The sequence below is a fragment of the Cetorhinus maximus genome, chromosome 4 (assembly GCF_964194155.1).
Source record: "Cetorhinus maximus chromosome 4, sCetMax3.hap1.1, whole genome shotgun sequence".
Lineage (NCBI taxonomy): Eukaryota > Metazoa > Chordata > Chondrichthyes > Lamniformes > Cetorhinidae > Cetorhinus > Cetorhinus maximus.
In genome coordinates this window covers 156,281,063-156,302,123 of record NC_135882.1, presented here as the reverse complement: position 1 = coordinate 156,302,123, position 21,061 = coordinate 156,281,063, and the positions used below count along the sequence as shown (strand labels likewise).

General features: G+C 43.8%; 1 protein-coding gene across 1 annotated transcript; it reads left to right on the top strand.

The window, feature by feature from the left end:
* Positions 1–5,968: 5,968 nt before the first annotated feature.
* On the top strand, positions 5,969–9,150 carry rplp1 (ribosomal protein lateral stalk subunit P1). Its single transcript, XM_078541004.1, has 4 exons — positions 5,969–6,157; positions 7,137–7,211; positions 8,645–8,747; positions 9,016–9,150. Exons 1-4 carry the CDS (start codon positions 6,086–6,088, stop codon positions 9,093–9,095), a joined length of 330 nt encoding a protein of 109 aa, XP_078397130.1. The 5' UTR covers positions 5,969–6,085; the 3' UTR covers positions 9,096–9,150.
* The last annotated feature ends 11,911 nt before the right edge of the window (positions 9,151–21,061 follow it).

Sequence of the window (21,061 nt, the reverse complement as noted above, 5' to 3'; positions counted from 1 at the left end):
TACACAAATCCCTTGATGTTCTTAATATGTAGAAATCTATTGATCTTAGTCTTGAACATCCTCAACAACTGAGCCTCCACGGCCCTCTGAGTAGGAAAATTCCAAAGATTCACCATGCTCTGAGTGAAGAAATTCCTCCCCATATCAGTCCTAAGTGGCCTGCCCCTTATTCTGAGAATGTGTCCCCTGGTTCTAGACCCCCAGGCTGGGGAAACATCCTTCCTACGTCTATCCTGTTGAACCCTGTAAGAATTTTGTATGTTTAAATGAGATAATCTCTCATTCTTCTAAACTCCAGAGAATAAAGGCTCAGTCTATTTAACCTTTCCTCATAGCACAGTTCCTCCATCCCAGGAATTAGTCTGGTAAACCTTCACTGCACTCCCTCTATGGCAAGTATATCCTTCCTTAGGTAAGGAGACCAAAACTGCACATAATACTTCAGGTGTGGTCTCACCAAAGCTCTATATAATTGCAGTAAGGCATCTTTACTCTTATACTCAAATCTTTGTGTAATAAAGGCCAACATACCAGTTACCTTCTTAATTCCTTGCTGTACCTGCCTGTTAGCTTTCAATGACTCATGAACAAGAACACCCAAGTCCCTTTGAAGCTCAACACTTCCCAGCCTCTCACCACTTAAGAAATACTTGGTATTTCTATTTTTCCTACCAAACTGGATAACTTACATTTCTCCACATTATATTCCATTTGCCAAATTGTTGCCACTTGCTTAGCCTCTCCAAATCTCCTTGAAGTGTCTTTGCATCCTCCTCACAACTCACTCATCCACTTCCATCCAGTGAAACATGAGGCAGATAAAGCACATGCTTATGTCTGTTTCCATGGCTAGTTCTTCCTGGAACAGGTCGCCAGCCTTTCTCCAGAGGGAATCATTTGGAGTGCAATGATTGTTTACATAGAGACAGAAATATTAGGACAACAAACATGGCTTCATAAAATGGAAGTCTTACAAATCTAATTATATCTTTTGAAGTGGTTACAAAAATGGTGGAAAAAGGAAGCACAATAGACATGGTCCAAACTCGCCACCTCAAAGGCCTTGCTCTTATGCTATTGGAATTTTGGAATGGGAAGCTGGTGGAGCTCCCTCTTTGGGAGAGGCCATGGTAATGCCACCTCTGTTCTGTTTGCCAATTGAATGTATGTGTCAGCTGTGGCTCAGTTGATAGCTCTCATGCTGATTGAAACTTACAGAATACTGAAAGGCCTGGATAGAGTGGACGTGGGGAAGATGTTTGCATTAGTAGGAGAGACTAGGACCTGAGGGCACAGCCTCAGAGTAAAGGGAAGAGCTTTTAGAACAGAGATGAGGAGACACTTCTTTAGCCAGACAGCGGTGAATCTATGGAATTCATTGCCACAGAAGGCTGCGGAGGTCAGGTCATTGAGTGTATTTAAGACCGAGATAGATAGGTTCTTGATTGGTAAGGGGATCAAAGGATATGGGGAGAAGGCGGGAGAATGGGGTTGAGAAACTTATCAGCCATGATTGAATGGTGGAGCAGACTCGATATGCCGAAGGGCCTAATTTCTGCTCCTATGTTTTATGGTCTTATGCTGCTGCATAATAAGGTTCTGGGTTCAATTCTTTATCTGGTAGTTGAGCACAAAAATCAAAGCAGTATTGAGGAAGTGCTGCAATGTTGGAGATAGTGGGCTGTATTTTACATGCCCCCGCCGGGTATGTTTTGGGAGGGGGAGGGCATGTAAAATAGGGTGGGTGCCCAACACAGCACCTTCCCGCCTAGTCCCGAGCTCACCCCATAATACGGTGGGTGAGTGGGCATCAAAATCGGCATTCCACCCACCATATTCAAATAAGTAATCAAGGGTCAATTAGGCTTGTTATCAAGCCAATTGACCCTGATAATATGCCATCCATGCCACATGCCATAAAAGGTTTGGCATGGGCAGCTGGGCAGGAGTGGGCAGCCCAATTTTTAAAAATTCTTCAAAGGGCGAGGAGCAAGGGGGTGGAGGGGGGGGGCCCAATCTTCAGGCAATTGGACAATCATCAACCTGAAACATTAACTCTTCTTCTCTCTCCACAGATGCTGCCAGACCTGCTGAGTATTTCCAGCAGATTTCTGTTTTTAACGAGATAAACTGATGAATTGTTTATTGTTTAATCTCTGGAAAAAAATGGTTATTTAACGTATTTTCTATCAGCACACAAATAGTAAGAGGGTGGTAAAAGGAGGAGTAGGGCCGATTAGGGACCAAAAAGGGGATTTAGACATGGAGGCAGGGGGCATGGCTGAGGTATTAAATGAATATTTTGCATCTGTCTTTGCCAAAAAAACAGATGCTACCGAGACCATGGTGACAGAGGAGGAAACTGTCACTCAAAGGGTTCAAAATTAATAAGGAGGAAGTGCTGGATAAACTGTCGGTACTTAAAGTTGACAAGACACCAGGACAGGATGAGATGCGTCCAAGGATATTGAAAGAAGAGTGGAAATTGTCCATAATCTTTCAGTCTTTCCTAGACTCAGGGGAAGTGCCAGAGGACTGGAGAATTGTAAACATTATGCCCTTGCTCAAAAAAGGTTGTAAGGATAAGCCCAGCAATTACAGACCAGTCAATTTAGCTTCAGTGGTAGGGAAGCTTCTAGAAACAATTATTTGGGAGAGAATTAATAGTCACATGGAAAAATGTGGGTTGATAAGAAAGAGCCAGCTTGGATTTCTAAAGGGGGAATCGTGACTAATTAACTTGCTGGAGCTTATTGAAGAGGTAACAGAGAGGGTTGATTAGGGTAATGCTGTTGATGTGCTGTACATGGACTTTCAAAAGGCATTCCATACAGTGCCACACAATAGACTTGTAAGAAAAGTTATAACTCATGGAATGAAAGGGACAGTAGCAATGTGGATTCAAAATTGGCTGAAAAATAGGAAACAGAGGCTGATGGTCAATGGATATTTTTAGGGCTGGAGGTAGTGGAATTCCCCAGGGGCCGGTACTGAGACCCTTGATTTCCCTGATATATATTAATGATCGAGATCTAGGTGTGCAGGAGACAATTTCAAAGTTTGCGGGTGATATGAAACTTGGAAGCATTGAAAACTGTGAGCACAAGTTGGCGGAGTGGGCAGATAAGTGGCAGATGGAGTTTAATGTGGAGAAGTGTGAGATGATGCATTTTGGTAGGAAGAACATGGAGAGACAATATAAAATAAGGGGTACAATTCTTAAGAGGATGCAGAACAGAGGGACCTGGGTGTATATGTGCATAGATCATTGAAGGTGGCAGGACAGGTGGAGAGAGCAGTTAATAAAGCATACAATATCCTGGCTTTTATTATAGGGGCACAGAGTACAAAGGCAGGGGGGTTATGTTGAGCTTATGTGAAACGCTAGTTAGACCTCATCTGGAGTATTGTGTACAGGAATGATGTGAATGCATTTGGAGAGAGTGCAGAAGAGGTTTACAAGAAACTTCAGTTATGACGATAGATTGGAGAGGTTGGACTGTTCTCCTTGAAGAGGAGAAGGCTAAGAGGAAATTTGATAGAGGTATTCAAAATCATGAGGGGGCTGATGCACTGTCAGATTCAAAGCAGGGAGAAGTGAAAGATTTTTTTATAAGGTGAAAATCTTGGTGCCTAGGGGAATCATGCACCACACATTTCCTCTTATTTGGCAGTTTGGCCACTTTTGTATGCTGGGGTTAGGCTGCTGACCATAAGACGTAGGAGCAGAAATAGGCCATTCGGCTCATTGAGTCTGCTCTGCCATTCAATGAGATCATGGCTGATCTGATGATCCTCAACTCCATTTTCCTGCCTTTTCCCCATAACCCTTGATTCCCTTGCTGATTAAAAATCTGTCTATCTCAGCCTTGAATATACTTAACAATTCAGCCTCTACAGCCCTCTGCACCCTCCAAGGTGCTGCCTGCTCTCTTCTGCAAGGCAGCAGGCTCCATCGTGGCTGTTGTCTGCCTTTGCCGCTTACCCTCTGCAGACAGCTAACCGCTTCCTGGAGATGTTGGGCGCCACTAATTCAGCACTGAGCTGAATTGCCTTTGGTCCAATTAGGGCATTTACATTTCAAAATAGAGTCGCATAGGTGACACAGTTGAAGCATGGTGTTGGTAACTTGGAAATTATCTGAGGATCGAATTCCCAATTCCGAATTAAAAATTAAGCCTGTTTGCAAACTGGCAATCTTTGCATTGCTTGCTTGAGTTTTTTGATGAGATAACAGGGAGGGTTGATGAGGGTAATTCTGCTCTTGTGGTGTACAAGGACTTGCAAAAGGCATTTGATAAGGTGCCGCACAAGAATTGTGAGTGAAGTTACAGCCCATGGAATAAAAGGGACAGTAGTAACATGGATACGAAATTGACTGAGTGACAGGAAACAAAGTGTAGTGGTGAACACTAAGATAAAAGCAAAATACTGCAGATGCTGGAAATCTGAAACAAAAACTGAAAATGCTGGAAAAACGTAGCAGGTCGAACAGCACCTGTGGAGAGAGAAACAGAGTTAACGTTTTGAGTCCGTATGACTCTTCTTCAGAGCTAAAGAGAAGTAAAAATGTGATGAAATTTATATTGTTTAAGGGGGGTGCAGTAGGTGAAGATGGATAGAAGGCCAGCGATAGATGGGAGCAAAGGAGAGATTGACAAAGCTGCCATGAACAAAAGGACAAAGGGGGTGTTAATGGAAGTGGTAAGGGCTAAAGGAGGTACTGATAGTGGCATTAAGGTAAGAAAGCAGAATGTGATAATAGCAGGACCAGGGTAAGTACTCTGAAAAGAACAACATGAACAAGTGACAGATGGCTCTTGTAGGGGTGGAGTTGGGGGAGGGGACAGTGGTGGGGGAAAAAGACCGAAATTAGGATAAAAGGTGGAGATAAAACAATGGGCAGAATTTAGACCTTGGTTGGCAGGCAGGCCCCAACGGCTCAGCGGTGGGCGGGCAGCCAAACTCCGCCGCCGAAACAGGGCCCGCTGCCATTTTGAGTGGGCGGGCCAATTGCACTTCCTGTTCTGGTGGGGGAGGGAATCCCCAACTGTCAAAGTGCACTCTTTCACGCATGCGCGTGAAAGAGCACACTGCTCCCTGAGGCAAGGTCCTGTCTCAGGGAGTTTAGTGAAAGGTAAGTAAAGTCAAAAAATAGAGACATTTTAAAATTATTAACATGTCCCCCTCATGTGCCAATGTCACATGAGATGGGACATGTTGATAACAAACTCATAAAATTTATTAAATTTGTACAAAACGGGAATGAAACTTCATCCCGCCAGTGTTTCATTAATAATCTACAGGCCGCTGGGGGCTCCTGGCCTGCCCGCCAGCCTTAAGGTTTTTCTGCCCCGCCATCCCCTCCCCCAACCCCACCCCATCCCACAAGGGCCATCTGTTTTTTTTCTCCACAGGTGCTGCTAGACCTGCTGAGTTTTTCCAGCATTTTCTGTTTTTGTTGTAGTGGTGAACAGTTGTTTTTCAGACTGGAAGAAACTTTTAAAAAAATTATTTCATGGGATGTGGGCATCACTGGCAAGGCCAGCATTTGTTGTGTACAATACAATTCAAATATGTACATAAATCACTGAAACTCTCTTTCGAGTTATCAACGGTCACAGATTGTAATTCTTTCGAGTACAATCACAGTTCTTGGTTTCCCGGGAGTGGGACATGAACCCACAACCCTCTGATTCAAAGGCGAGGGTGCTATGGACTGAGCCACAGCTGACAACTCTGTAACCATGCTACGATGTTGCTCAAATAAGTTATCAGAATGATTCATAACAATCTGCTCAATGAAAACCCCGATCCCTGCACCCAATAATATTCCATTGAAGAGGACGCTCTCCCGGCCGGATGTGTCGTAGCACTGACCCAGACGTGACCAGGAGCTAACCCGGAAGTGAGTGAGGTGACCGGGAAGTGACGCCGATGATCCCTCTATATAAGGGGCCTCCCCGGCCTTCAACTTCCTCTCCTTGCTCTGCCCGGTTCGGAGGTGCTCGGTTCTTCTGATCGAAGCTAAGGCCGAGATTCCCCCCGGCGACTAGCACTATCGGACCCGCAGAGATTCAGCGCCATGGCCTCCACCTCGGAACTCGCCTGTATCTACAGCGCACTCATCCTGCACGACGACGAGGTCACCGTGACTGTGAGTGAGGCGGCCCCGGGCCCCAGCGCCATCTTAGAGCCGGCCGGGTGGGCGCCATCTTGAGGGAGCCACCTGGCGGGAGAGAGAGAGGCCCCGGGGCGGGGGGAGGAGAGAGGGAGGCCCGGGAGGAGGAGGAGGGGGTGGGGAGGAAGAAAGGGGCCCGGGAGGAGGGGGTGCGTGGAGAGGCCGAGCCGCGTGAGGAGGCGGCAGCAGCCCCGGGCCTCGGGCTGAGCCGGAGCTCTGCACACGTGGGGCGGGATCCAGGTTGTTTCCAAGTTTGAGCAGCGAGTTGGGAGCATGTCTTTGGGGATTGTGAGGGGGGGATATTACCCCTCATACTGGGCCACTTCCAGAGATCACCCATCGGGAGGAATCCGCCCATCACTGATCTGCTTTGTCTCCAGAAAGGCCTGTTCATGTTGGTAGCCAGTTTCCACATCACACGCTGAGATTTCTAACTCGCTTGGTGACTGTTGGCTGAAACTAGTGCTTGTGCACCTCTGCCCCTGATCATCTCCTCGTCCGAGTTGTGATCTAGCTTCCAGCACTCAACTAATTTATCCAGATGCTCACCTCAGAATACTTATTTTCTGTAATGTCTTCGGGGGCTGGATTTTAAAATCCTTAAAAGTCTTTTCCAAGCTGAACTAGTTGTGCTCCACTGAACTGACACCCGGGTGGATCATCTTTGTTTTCACTATTCCACTCTTGACATGGGGCATGTCCTATCTGGACTTGGAATTCCCTTGTTTTTGAATGAACTGCTCCTTCTGTCTGCGGCCGGTGTATTAATCACTACATCCATTCTAACTGTCACATTGACCATTCCATTGCTACCTTGCCCCAGATTTGCCATTTCATTGTTCTTTGATTTGTAAATGTGCTTTTATATGGCTACTTAAAATTAGGTAAAATTTGCGCAAATAAATAACCAGATCACGATTGTACTATTGTGCTAACAAGTATTTACTCTTTTTAGGAAGACAAACTCAATGCCCTGATTAAGACGGCTGGTGTAACTATTGAGCCTTTCTGGCCTGGTCTGTTTGCCAAGGTAATATCAAAATTCTTGCTGGCAATGTATTAACTGATCGCTTCTGTTAATTTGGCCCAGGACAAACTGACACCCTGCAAAAATAATTCAAACTTTTTGGCCTTGGTATGGACAAAGTGTATTTACATTTATATAGCACTTTTCATGATCTCAGAACATAGCAACTTGTAGACTGTTTATATTGTCTTTAATGAAAGGTCCCTCAAAGTACTTCACAGAAGCATTGAAACAAAGTGACAGTGAGCCACAGAAGATTATGTAAGATGACCAAAAACTTGTCTTAAAGGAAGAAAGTGACAGGATATTCCAGAGTTTGGGGCCTAGTTGCTTGAAGGCATTGCTGCACCATTGGTGGCTATTAGAATTGAGGGTTTATGCTATGACCGGTGAGACTCTGGAAAGTACTGAAGATCAGGGACCTTTGTGTGCATGTCCACAGATCCCTGTAGGTAGCAGTGCTGGTAGATAAGGTGGTTAAGAATGCATATGGGATACTTGCCTTTATTAGCCGAGGCATAGGATAGAAGAGCAGAAGGGGGTTATGCTGGAACTGTATGAAATGCTGGATAGGCCACAACTGGAGTACTACATGCAGTTCTGGTCACAACGTTATAGGAAGGATGTGATTGCAGAGGAGACTTACCAGGATGCTGCCTGGGCTGGAGGGGGGCCTGAGCTATGAGGAAAGATTGGATATGCTGGAGCAGTGCCAGTTGAGAGGGGACCTGATTGAAGTGTATAAGATTGAGGGGCATAGATAGGGTGGATAGGAAGGTACTTTTTCCATTAGTAGATGGGTCAGTAACCAGGTAAGAGGTAGAAGGCTAAGAGTGGAGTTGAGAAATTTTTTCATCCAGAGGGTGGTTGAGTCAGAAACTTGACATTAAATGTTTAGATATTCACTTGTATTGCCATAGCATCCTGGGCTATGGAAAATGGGATTAGTGTAGTCAGATCTTTGTTGACTGGTGCAGACGCGATGGGCCGAATGGTGATCTCGTGCTGTAAATACCTGAGTCCCCTGAGGATGCCCAAGAGGCCAGGATTACAGGAGGGTTCTGGGTCTGAAGGAGATTAGAGATGGGGAGGTGAGGGGCCTTGGAGGGATTTGAAAACAAGGGTGAAAATTTTGAAGATGTTCTTTGACTGGGAGCCAATGTAGGTCAGCAAGCAAAGGGTTGATAGGGAAATGGTTCGTGTTGTGAGTTTGACATGGACAGTAGAGTTTTGGATGACCTCCAGTTTATGGAGAGTAGAATGTGGGAGACCATCCAGGAGTGCATTGGAATTGTCGAGTCCAAAGGTATTGAAGCAATAAATGAGGATTTCAGCAGTAGATGAGTTGAATCAGGCAGAGGTGGAAATAAACCATCTTAGTGATAATTTAGCAACAGTCTTGCCTATGTAAACACTAACTTACAATTTTTTTTTAGGCATTGGCTAATATTGACATCAATAGTCTGATCTGCAATGTTGGTGCTGGTGGGGGTGCGCCAGCTGCTGCAGCAGCTGTTTCCACTGCTGCCCCTGTTGCTGGTGAGTGTTTTGAGAAACATTTAAATTCTGAGTTGTGGGACTATGAATTACTTTGGAAGCAATTTGGAGAACAAAGTTACAGTCATTGATGGTAGTGTGCTTGTAGAATATGTTGTTGGGATGTGTTCCTTTAACCTTCAATTGCCTCAGTACTGTATGCTTTAATAAATGTCTACCTTTTGATGGGTGAGTGGTTGAGGCTTGTTAATTTTACTCAGTGCTGTGCAGGTTTGTACTGAAGAACTAAAATCACTTTTCTGTCCTGCAGTTGAAGAGAAAAAGGAAGAGAAGAAACAGGAAGAATCTGAAGAGTCTGATGATGACATGGGCTTTGGTCTCTTTGATTAAATGTACCATGCAACATGACTTTTACAATTAAAAAAAATATATAAAAATTGAATATGTTTTTGTTTCCTTATTACTAGAGTAAGGTCCAGCAGCCAAGCTTTTTCCCCTTTCTATGCCACTGCTACCCAACATCCTTCTGTGGTCCAAATTTTCACCGGTCTGCTTGCCAGCTAGTGCATCATCTTTAGATTGTCACAGCAGTCAAGATTTTTGGGGGATTGGTTAGTCAATATAAGCTGAGCAGATGCTTTTTACAATGCTCAGCTGATAGTTACTGCACTTATTTTTGATTGCTCCAGTGGGTTGTGCCTAAGCTCTGGAATTCCCTCCTTCAACCCCCCTATCTGTCTTGGTGAAAAATTTTATACTTAAAATGTACAACAATACTATATAAGACGACAAAAGTCTGAAATAACAATACAGGAAGCACTCAGCAAGTCTGGCAACATATGTAGATAGCATATCATTTCCAGTGTCCTTAGTATTTTGCTTTTGTACGTGAAGCTGATGTTCTCCATTCAGAATCTATAGAAAACTGAGCCTAAAGTAGCAGAGCACTATTAGGTAGTAAATAGAAGCTCCATTAATTGTGCTTCAGGTTCCTGCAATATATGATGAAATTAAGACCTAAACAAATAATTTACTAATTTACCTTGTATAAGTTGACGTGGGTTTTTAAAAAAAAAAAATACCAGTCTCTGATTTTGGAGCTAATTTGTTCAGCAAAGTACAGATAGTTATAAGTTTTAACACTGTCTCACAACACTTCAAAGCAAAGTGCATGCAGGAGAGACTGAGGTGTTTAACTGGTGGAAGTTGCAGCTCATCCTAGACTCCACCTTGGACAAGCAACCTAACAAAACAGGTTCCAGAGAGATTGAGCTGGTGGTGTCGAGGCAGGATGTGGATGAAGTGGGAAACCAAGGTAATGAAGGATGCCTTAAGCACAAAAGCAAAATACTGTGAATGCTAGAAATCTGAACTAAAAATGAAAAATTCTGGAATGCTCAGGTCAGACAGCAACTATGGAGACAAACAGTTAACGTTTCAGCTTGCCTTTTCAAAAGAACTGAAAAGTGTTTTTTTAAGCTTATAGAAGGATGGGAAGAACAAAATGGAAGGTTTAATAGGGTAGGAGAGATTAACAAAAGAATGCATGAAATAGAAAGTGAACCTTGAAGAGCAGAACTCAAGTTGGGGGTTCCTAGGAGAGAATAGCAGTGATTTTAACATTAACAAAAGCAAAATACTGTGAAGAGGCAATGTCAACATAGAGCTATAGAAAGGGAAGCTAGACATGAAGCAGAAGCTTGAAGGACAGTATTTTGAGGAAGGGGTGGTGAGGAGAGGTTGAGAACCACTAACAGTATAGGCTGTCATGGGGAGTTTGGTGATCAGCAGTTTAGTGGGAATAGGGCACTACAGCAAATCATTTTCAATAGCACCTTTCAAACCTGTGACCTCTACCACCCAGAAGGACAAGGGCAGCAGGGGCATGGAAACACCACCGCCTTCAAGTTCTCCAAACTACACACCATTGTGACTTGGAACGAGATCACTGTTGCTGGAAAATCTTCAAAATCCTGAACAGCACTGTGGGTGTTCCTATAACAAGCTACAGTGTTTAAAGATGGTGGCATCACCATCTTCTCAAGTGCAATTAGAGATGGGTAATACATGCTGACCTAGTCAGTGATGCCCACATCCCATGAAAAAAAAATCTTGGTGGATGGCTAAACCAATTTCAGCCATATCCATTGAAGTCTGCACCCCTTGGACATGAGGAAACAGATGAAGGCTGCACTAGAGAGAGCTCTTTTAAGGACTCAGGCATCAAAGGTAGAACTGAGCATGTGGTTGAGCAAATCAGTAGCAGCAGAAATGTGACTTTGGAAGTATAATTGTAAGTGAATTGGGAGAGTTTTCTCTAGGGGAGGGAAGAAATAGGGTTGGGATGTGGAAGTGGGGTGGATGGAGAGTGATACAAGGAAGTGATCATAAATAGTCTTGCCTGTGGTTGGGTGTAGCAAGGCTATGTGAGAGCAAGGTCAAGGGTGTGGCCATAAATATGGGTTTGGGAGTTTACATGTAGGGACAGATTTAGGGAAGATAAGACAATTAACTGGAGGGAATATGATCAGTTGAGATGGATGTTGAAATCACTTGATCAGAAATCATTTGGTGCAGAGGGAGGAAAACTGTAAAGATATCTTAGTGAGAATTTTTTATTGTGTTTGGCTGGGCATGGAAACAAGGATTTTTAACAGGTGAGTGGAATAAGGTGACATGCTCAAAGAAGGAGAAAGTTGCCAAAGGAGCAGGGAAGTCAGACCAAGGTTGTGAGTTGGTGTTAAGAGCTACATGGGGAAGGGTCGCTGTCTAAGACCTTTCTACCACAGCGCACCGAGAGACTGGGAACTGTTTAGAGCCCCTCGGGCTGTACAGATCAAAATGAAAGGCTGTAAATGATTGTAATATTGTTTGTACTGATGCACCTGGTGATACATTTTGTAAAAGTGTAACCTGGATTGTACCCTTGTAATGTTTTTGAAATGGTTTGGAATGTGAGTGAAGATATTTTATGAATAAAGTATATTTTTACAAAAAAAAAGTTAAGAGCTACATGGCCACCATGATGGTCTTGGTAGGGCAGGTATAGTGAGGCTTTGTTTAGAGAGATTGTAAAATAATGGTAACGAATAATATATGCCGTATTCTAAAATTAATTCATGTGTTGAAATGCTAATTATCCTAATCAGCCCCACTAGGTGGTGCTAATACTCTTGAAAATTAAGATCACTTACAACAATAGCAGTGCTGCCACAGTTAACTTTTCAAAGGCTTAAAAGACTTATAGTCATAGAGGTCTACAGCACAGAAAAAGGCCCTACGGCTCAATGGGTCTGTGCCAGTCAAATAAGTACCTAACTATTCTAATCCCATTTTCCAGCACTAGGCCCACAGCCTTGTATGCTATGGCATCGCAAGTGCACATCCAAATACTTCTTAAATGTTATGAGGGTTTCTGCCTCTACCATTCTTTCAGGCAGCGAGTTTCAGATTCCCACCATCCTCTGGGTGAAAAATTTTTTCCTCACATTCCCTCCAAACCTCCTGGCCCTTACCTTAAATCTATGCCCACTGGTTATTGATCCCTCCACCAAAGGGAAAGTTCCTTCCTGTTTACCCTATCTATGCCCCTCATAATTTTATACACTTCAAACATGTCCCCCTCAATCTCTTCTGCTCCAAGGAAAATAACCTCAATCTATCCAATCTTTCCTCATAACTAAAACTCTCTAGCCCAGGCAACATCCTGGTAAATCTCCTCTGCACTCTCATGCAACCACATCCTTCCTATAATGCGGATTCCAGAACTGCATGCAATACTCTAGTTGTGGCCTAACCAGCATTTTGTACAGTTCCAGCATAACCTCCCTGCTCTTATATTCTATGCCTCGGCTAATAAAGACAAGTATCCCATATGCATTCTTAACTACCTTAACTACCTGTCCCGCAACCTTAAGGGACCGGTGGACATGCACACCAAGGTCCCTCTGATCCTCAGTACTTCCCAGGGTCCTACCATTCATCGTGTATTCCCATGCCTTGTTTGTCCTGCCCAAATACATCACCTCACGCTTATCCAGACAAAATTCCATTTACCATTGATCAGCTCATCTGACTGGCCCGTCTATATCCTCTTGTAATCTAAGGCTATCCTCCTCACTATTTACCACCCCATCAATTTTCCTGTCATCCGTGAAATTATTGATCAACCCTCCTACATTCAAGGCTAAATCATTTATATATACCACAAACAGCAAGAGACCCAACACCGATCCCTGTAGAACCCCACTGGACACAGGCATCCAGTCACAAAAACACCCCTCGACCATCACCCTCTGCTTCCTGCCACTCAGCCAATTCTGGATCCAATTTGCCAAATTGCCTTGGATCCCATGAGCTCTTTTGTTATCAGTCTCCCATGCGGGACTTATCAAAAGCCTTGTTGAAGTCCAAGTAGACTATGTCAAATGCATTGCCCTCATCTACACACCTGGTCACCTCTTCGAAAAATTCAATCAAATTGGTCAGACATGACCTCCCCTTAACAAAACCATGCTGACTGTCCTTGATTAATCCCTGCATCTCCAAGTGTAGATTAATTCTGTGCCTCAGAATTGCTTCCAATAGTTTCCCCACCACTAAGGTTAGACTGACTGGCCTGTAGTTTCCTGGTTTATCCCTTCCTCCCTTCTTGAATAACAGTACCACATTGGCTATCCTCCAGTCATCTGGCATCTCTCCTGTGGCCAGAGAGATATTGAAAATTTTTGCTAGCGCCCCTGCTATCTTCTCGCTTGCCTCACTCAACAGCCTGGGATACATTCAATCCGGGCCTGGAGATTTATCTACTTTTAAGCCTGCCAGACCACTTAGAACCTCCTCCCTTTCTATGCTAATTTATTTAATTATATCACAGTCCTTCTGCCTGATTTCCATACCCACGTCATCCCCCTCACTTGTGAACACCGACACAAAGTATTAATTTAGAACCCTACCTACGTCTTTTGGCTCCACACACAAGTTACCACTAGGGTCCTTAATGGGCCCTACTCTTTCCCTAGTTATCCTCTTACTCTTAATGTATTTGTAAAATAACTTTGAATTTTCCTTTATTTTACCTGCCAATGTTTTCTCATGCCCCCTTTTTGCTCTCCTAATTTCCTTTTTAAGTTCCCCCCAACACATTCTATACTCCTATCGGGCTTCCGCTGTTTTGAGCCCTTGGTATCTGCCATAAGCCTCCCTTTTTCTCTTTATTCAATCCTGTATATTCTTCAACATCCAGGGTTCCCTGGATTTGTTAGTTCCACCCATTACCTTTACTGGAATACGTTGCCCTGTACTCTCCCAATTTCTTTCTTGAATGAGTCCCACTGCTCTGACGCAGATTTACCTAAAAGTAGCTGCTCCCAGTCCACTCTGGCCAAATCATATCTGATCTTATTAAAATCGGCCTTCCTCCAATTTAGAACTCTGATTTCTGGCCCATCCTTGTCCTTTTCCAAAACATCCTTGAATCTAACAGAGTTATGATCGCTATCTGCAAAATGCTCCCCCCACTGATACCTCTACCACTTGCCTGACTTCATTCCCTAAAATTAAGTCCAGGACCTCTCTTGTAAGACCTTCTACACACTGGCTTTAAAAGCTCTCCTGGATGCATTTTAAGAATTCCGTTCCCTCTAAACCTATCACACTATGACTAACCCAGTTAATGTTGGGGAAGTTGAAATCCCCCACTATTACTGCCTTATTATTTTTACACTTCTCTGAAATTTGCCTACATATCTGCTCTTCTATTTCTCTCTGACTGTTTGGGGGCCTATAGTACACTCCCAGCAACGTGATTGCTTCTTTTTTGTTTTTAAGTTTTACCCATATGGCTTCATTTGAGGAGCCTTCTAAGATGTCATCCTTCCTTACTGCAGTTAATTTGTGCCCTTAACTCATCTGCCTTATTCGTCGTTAAGACTCCTTGCATTAAAATAAATACCATTCAACCTTGCCAAACTCCCTTGTGCTTTAACTGGCCTATAATTTCTATGCCTTCCAGACTCACTTGCTCTCTCTTCTAATTTTGGCTGTACATCTCCGCCTGCTGAACCTCCTGTCAGGATCCCATCCCCCTGTCAAGTTAGTTTAAACCCTGCCCAACAGCACTAGCAAACCTCCCCGCAAGGATGTTGGTCCCATTCAGGTTCAGGTGCAACCCGTCCGCTTTATACAGGTCCCACTGACCCCAGAAACAGTCCCAATGTCCCAGAAATCTAAAGCCCTCCCTCCTGCACCATCTCTCCAGCCACGCATTCATTTGGACTAACCTATTTCTATATTCACTAGCGCATGGCACTGGAAGTAATCAAGAGAATACTACCCTTGAAGTCCTGTTTTTTAACCTGTTTCCTGTCTCCCTAAATTCTACTTGAAGGACCTCATCCCTCGTTCTACCTATGTTGTTGGTACCAATATGTACCACGATGTCTGTCTGTTTGCCCTCCTCCTTTAGAATGCACTGCAGCTGTTCAGTGACATCCTTGACCCTGGCACCAGGGAGGCAACATACCATCCTGGAGTCACGTCTACGGCCGCAGAAACGTGATTGCTCCTTTTTTGTTTTTAAGTTTTACCCATACAGCTTCATTTGAGGAGCCTTCTAAGATGTCATCCTTCCTTACTGCTGTAATTGATTCCTTGATCAATATTGCGATACCCCCTCTTTTACCTCCTTGCCTGTCTCACCTGAAGACCCTATATCCTGGAATATTTAGCTGTCAGTCCTACCCCTCTCTCAACCTTGTCTCTGTGACAGCAATGACATCATACTTCCATGTGTTAATTTGTGCCTTCAACTCATCTGCCTTATTCTTCGTCAGACTCCTTCCATTAAAATAAACACCATCCAACCTTGCCAAACTCCCTTGTGCCTTAACTGGCCTATAATTTCTATGCCTTCCAGACTCACTTGCTCTCTCTTCTAATTCTGGCTGTGCATCTCCGCAGTCTGTTCCCCTTACTATTGAGTCTCCTACCACTATTGCTCTTCCCCTCTTTTTCCTCACCCCCTGTGCAGCTGAGCCACTCACTGTGCCACGAGCGTGGCTGCACCCCCCAGGGGAACCGTCACTCTCACCGTTTTCCAACACAGAAAAACGGTTCCCAAGCGAGATGCACCCTGGGGATTTCCTGACTACCTGCCTGACACCTTTCTTCTGACTGATGGTCACCCATTTCCTCTCTGTCTGCACTTCCGTAAGCTGTGGGGTGACCATGTCTAAAAACGTGCTATCCACGAAACTCAGCCTCGCAGATGCACCTCAGTGCCTCCAGCTGCCGCTCAAGCTCCGAAACTCGGAGCTCAAGTAGCTGCAGCCAGTGGCACTTCCTGCACATGTGGTCGGTCAGAGCGCAAGGAGCATCTAGGACTTGCCACATGTTGCAGGCAGTACATAACACGGGACTGAGCTGCCCTGCCATGCCGATAGTTGAAAAAAGAAACCCTTACTTTAAGTATAGTAAAAAAACATTAAATTATTTATGTACTTTAAATAAAAACTAGAACCCTTATGTTTCCTTAGCAATCTATTTTAAACTAGAGAAAAGCACTTACCCACTACTCACCAATCAGCTCTCACCTTTGTACTGACGTCACTTTTTGAAGCTTCCCCACACTCGCGCTGGTTCTGATCTCTCCACTGCTCTCTTGCGCTGTCTTGTGATGTCACTCTTGGTTATTTTCAACAAGAACTGACTGCAGGACACTCTTCCCAGACTGCTTCACCATGATGCTGACTGCAGGATGCTCTTCCCAGACCGCTTCACCACGATGCTGGCTTCAGGATGCTCTTCCCAGACCGCTTCACCGCGATGTTGACTGCAGGACGCTCTTACCAGACTGCTTCACCGCGATGCTGACTGCAGGAAGCTCTTCCCAGACTGCTTCACCACGATACTGACTGCAGGACACTCTTCTTGAAGTTATGTTACCTATCCCTTGATTTACAAAATTCAGTTAATTTGAATGAGACATTGAACCTCTCAAGTTCATGCAAAAGATCCCACAACACTATTTTGAAGAGGAGTAGGGAAGTTCTGCCCGGTGTCCTGGCCAATAATTTATCCAGCAGCCAACACCTAGAAACAAGTTATATGATCATTCTCACAATGCTGTATACAAATTGGTTGCCATGTTTCCTACAGTACAATAATGAATATACTTCAAAAGTACTTCATTGGGTGTAAAGTGCTCTGGGACTTCCCGCAGCTGCGAAAGACTCTATAGAAATGCAAGCTTTCTTTAATCAAATGCAAGCTTTCTTTAATCAATTGCCAGCTTGTTGAAGAGTGGTTAGTTGAGTTGCTGCCCAAGCTACGACTGCACAGCATTAACTTCTTTCATCACCACATCAAGATTAATACGGAAAATAAAAGCGCATGGTGTAGCGGTAACACATTAGCATGGATAGAAGATTGGCTGGCTGGCAGAAAGCAGAGAGTTTGCACAAATGGGCCTTTTTCTAATTGGCAGGATGTGACGAGTGGAGTCCCACAGGGGTCTGTACTGGGGCCTCAACTTTTTACGATTTACATCAATGACTTAGATGAGGGGAGTGAAGACATGGTAGCTAAATTTGCAGATGACACAAAGATTGGTAGGAAAGTATGTTGTGAAGAGGATATGAAGAAGTTGCAGATGGATATAGATAGGTTGAGTGAGTGGGCAAAGATCTGGCAAATGGATTTTAATGAAGGAAAATGTGAAGTTGTTCACTTTGGTAGGAAGAACGAAAAAGCGGAGTATCACTTAAATAGAGAATGGCTGCATAATTCTGAGGTGTAGAGGGATCTAGATGTTCTAGTACATGAGTCACAAAAGTTACTATGCAGGAACAGCAAGTAATTAAGAAAGCTAATGGAATACTATCCTTTATTACGAGAGGGATTGAACATAAAAGTAAGGACGTTATGATTCAGTTATATAGGGCATTGGTAAGACTGCACCTCGAATACTGTGTGCAGTTTTGGTCTCCTTATTTAAGGATGTAAATACATTGGAGGCGGTTCAAAGGAGGTTTACTAGATTGATACGTGGAATGAGTGGGTTGTCTTAAGAGAAAAGGTTGGACAGACTGGGCTTGTTTCCACTGGAGTTTAGAAGAGTGAGGGGTGATTTGATTTAAGCATACAAAATCCTGGTCGGCCTTGACAAGGCAGACCTCGAAAAACTTGCGGGCGAGTCCAGAGCTAGGGGGCACTGTTTTAAAATTAGGGGATGCCCTTTTAGGACAGAGATGAGGGGAATTTTTTTCTCTGAGGTTTGTGCGACTTTGGAATTCTCTGCCTCAGAAGGTGGTGGAGTCGGGGTCATTGAATATTTTTAAGGTAGTGGTAGATAGATTCTTGGTAGGCAAGGGAAACAAAGGTTATCAGGGTTAGATAGGAATATGGAAATTGAAACACAAGTTGATCAGCCATGATCTAATCGAATGGCAGAGCAGGCTCGAGGGGCCAAATGGTCTACGCCAGTTCCTATTTCTTATATTCTAAGCCACTCAGTTGTACTTAACAGCAATGCTTGCAGTGGTTCAAGAAGGCAGCTCACCCCACCTTTTCCAGGTCAATTAGGGACAGGCAATAATTGCTGGCTTTGCCAGTGATGCCCATATCCTGTGAGTGAATAAAAAAACACTGGCAAGACAATGTCACCTGACTGTTATCCACTATGTGGCAGTCTACTACGATTTTCAAACACTACCTAAACTGTTGTTAACTCATTCCAACTACATGCCTTTGTCACGGGATCCTGGCCCGATTGACATTGGTTCCCCCCACTCTTCGATGAGTCAGTTTTTAAATCATTGTACTCATTTGCAAATCCCTCTACAGATTTGCTTCTTTCTTTCAGCTGAACCTTATTCATGCCTGCTCACAACATCTGCTCTTACAGCCCTGTTCCCAAAACTTCCAAATGTGTTTCAAAGTGGTGTAATTGGAAATAGGAGGGGGCGATCAAAAATTTGTGTCGATTTACTGAATTTTAAGGAAGGTCATAAAAAAAGTGACGTCAAGGGGCTTAGGCAGGAAATCCAGAGAATGGGTCCAGGTGGCTAAGTCTCTGTCTACACTGTAAAATCCAGGCAAATGCACCCCATTAGAATTGAGCCTCTGCAACGCAGAGCTGCCATGCACAAACATCTCTCATGAGCTGTATTCATTCTTCCGTGTCAGACTGGCTCCTGGGATCATGAACCAGACCCTCCGCTCAGACATGTAGCAAAACATGAAATAGTCAATATATAATCCACCACCGTCCATTTGCTACCTTGTCTTTACAAATTGCTGCTGGCAGAATGCTCGGTTCCAGTCCTTACAGAAAATCACAGAACCTATATAACTGATCTAGCCATTGCCCACACACAGCACTATGAAAATTCAATCTGCTGTTGGAAAGCCGAGGATTAGCCGCTACTTGCAAGTTTGGCCAGGGTTCTTGCCCAACAGGAAGATCGAGAAAACTTTTCTCTGCTTTGGCACCACTCAACGCAATAAACAAGTGTGTACATAGATTGCAGGAAACATCAGAGGATTCAGGCACCTTGGCTACAGACCAACCTCATACCACCAAGCCACACTGTAGCCTCTTAGTTTAACTGCTGCTGAAACCGGCCCCAGTACTCTGCTCAATCTCCACAGGGGCGCGCTGCTGCCACCTTAACATCATGCAACGACTCGTAACCCCTCCCCTGTGATCACCCAGTAATGGTAACTAGGACTGACTGGTTCTGCCATTGAGTACTCCTGCTTTAATATATCATAGAATCATAGAAGGTGGCCTTTCCCCCATCATGTTTGTGCAGGTCTTTCAAAGAGCTATCCAATTAGCCCTCCTCTTCTGCCTTTTTCTCCATAGCCCTGTAAATTTCTCCTGGTAAGAGCTATGTAGCTGAAAGTACCATGTAATCTCTAATATAAGTGTGTGATATTCTCTGTATCAAACCCTGACTTGAGAAAGTATGTGAAGTTCTTGTAATAAACATTTTTGAAAAAATACCTAATCCTAACAATTATTTTTGGTCCCAGTTTACATGTTCATCTGCTGCATTACACCAACCATTCAGCATTTTACCCAAACGCCCCTGAGAAAGGAAATAAATGCTATGCAAAATAACATTGCAATTGTGATGCCCTTTTCCTAAACAACTATGGTTTCATGCTTCATTATGAATTAATTTTCTTCCACAGAAAAAGATTCACGAGAATGGTTCCAGGGATGAGGATTGAAGATAGGTTGGAGAAGTTAGATAAAAGCAAAAAACTGCGGATGCTGGAAATCCAAAACAAAAATACCTGGAAAAACTCAGCAGGTCTGGCAGCATGACTCTTCAACAGAACTAAGGAAAAATAGAAAAGGGGTGAAATATAAACTGGTTTGGTGGGGGGAACATAAGAAGAGCTGGATAGAGGGACACTGATAGGTGGAAATAACCAAAAGATGTCACAGACAAAGGGACAAAGAGGTGTCAAAGGTGGAAGAGGTTAGGACTGTTTTCCTTGAAGGAGGCTGAGAGGAAATTTGATAGAGATATCCTGGGGTCTGGACAGAGTAGGTAGGGAGAAACGGTTCTCATTCGTGAAAGGATTGAGAACAAGAGACAAGGGTTTAAAATAATTGGCAAAAGAAGCAATATGAGGAAAGATTTTTTCACGTAGTGAGTGGTTAAGGTTAGAATGCAATCACTGCCTAAGAGTGTGGAGGAAGCAGGTTCAATCGAAACATTTAAAAGGGAATTAGACTGTTATCTGAAATGGATGATTGTGCAGGGTAATGGGGAGAAAGCAGGGCAATGGGGTTACGTGATTTGCTCATTTGGCGGCTGGTGCAGACACGATGGGCCAAATGGTCTCCTTCTGCTTTGCAACGGTTCTGTAATTGTGACTTCTGAATTGTAAGCAGCCCATTGTTCTGAACTGAAAAGACTGGACCAAATCAACATTGGTGACAAGAACAAAATACTGCGGGGGCTGGAGATATGAATGTTATTATATCTCTAACTTTTCCCAATTCTGAGGAAAGGTTACAGGTTTGAAATGTTAACTCTCCACAGATGCTGCTTGACCTGCTGAATGTTTCCAACATTTTCTATTTTATTAATAATGTTCTTTCTCATTTTACAATAATTTTGGAATTGATGGTTCATCATAGCAATTAATCTCTATCAATTAGTTTACAAGAGATCCAGACATGAGGTAAGAATATTCCCCAGTGGTGAAAAGCTTTGGGAACCATGGGTCCAAAGTTACCTCTCTCCCAAGCATGCCGCACCTAAATCGTATCTCAAATTACTCATCTACTGTATTCCAAAATAGTGTTTTCTAAAAAAAAGGTACAATTTGCACTT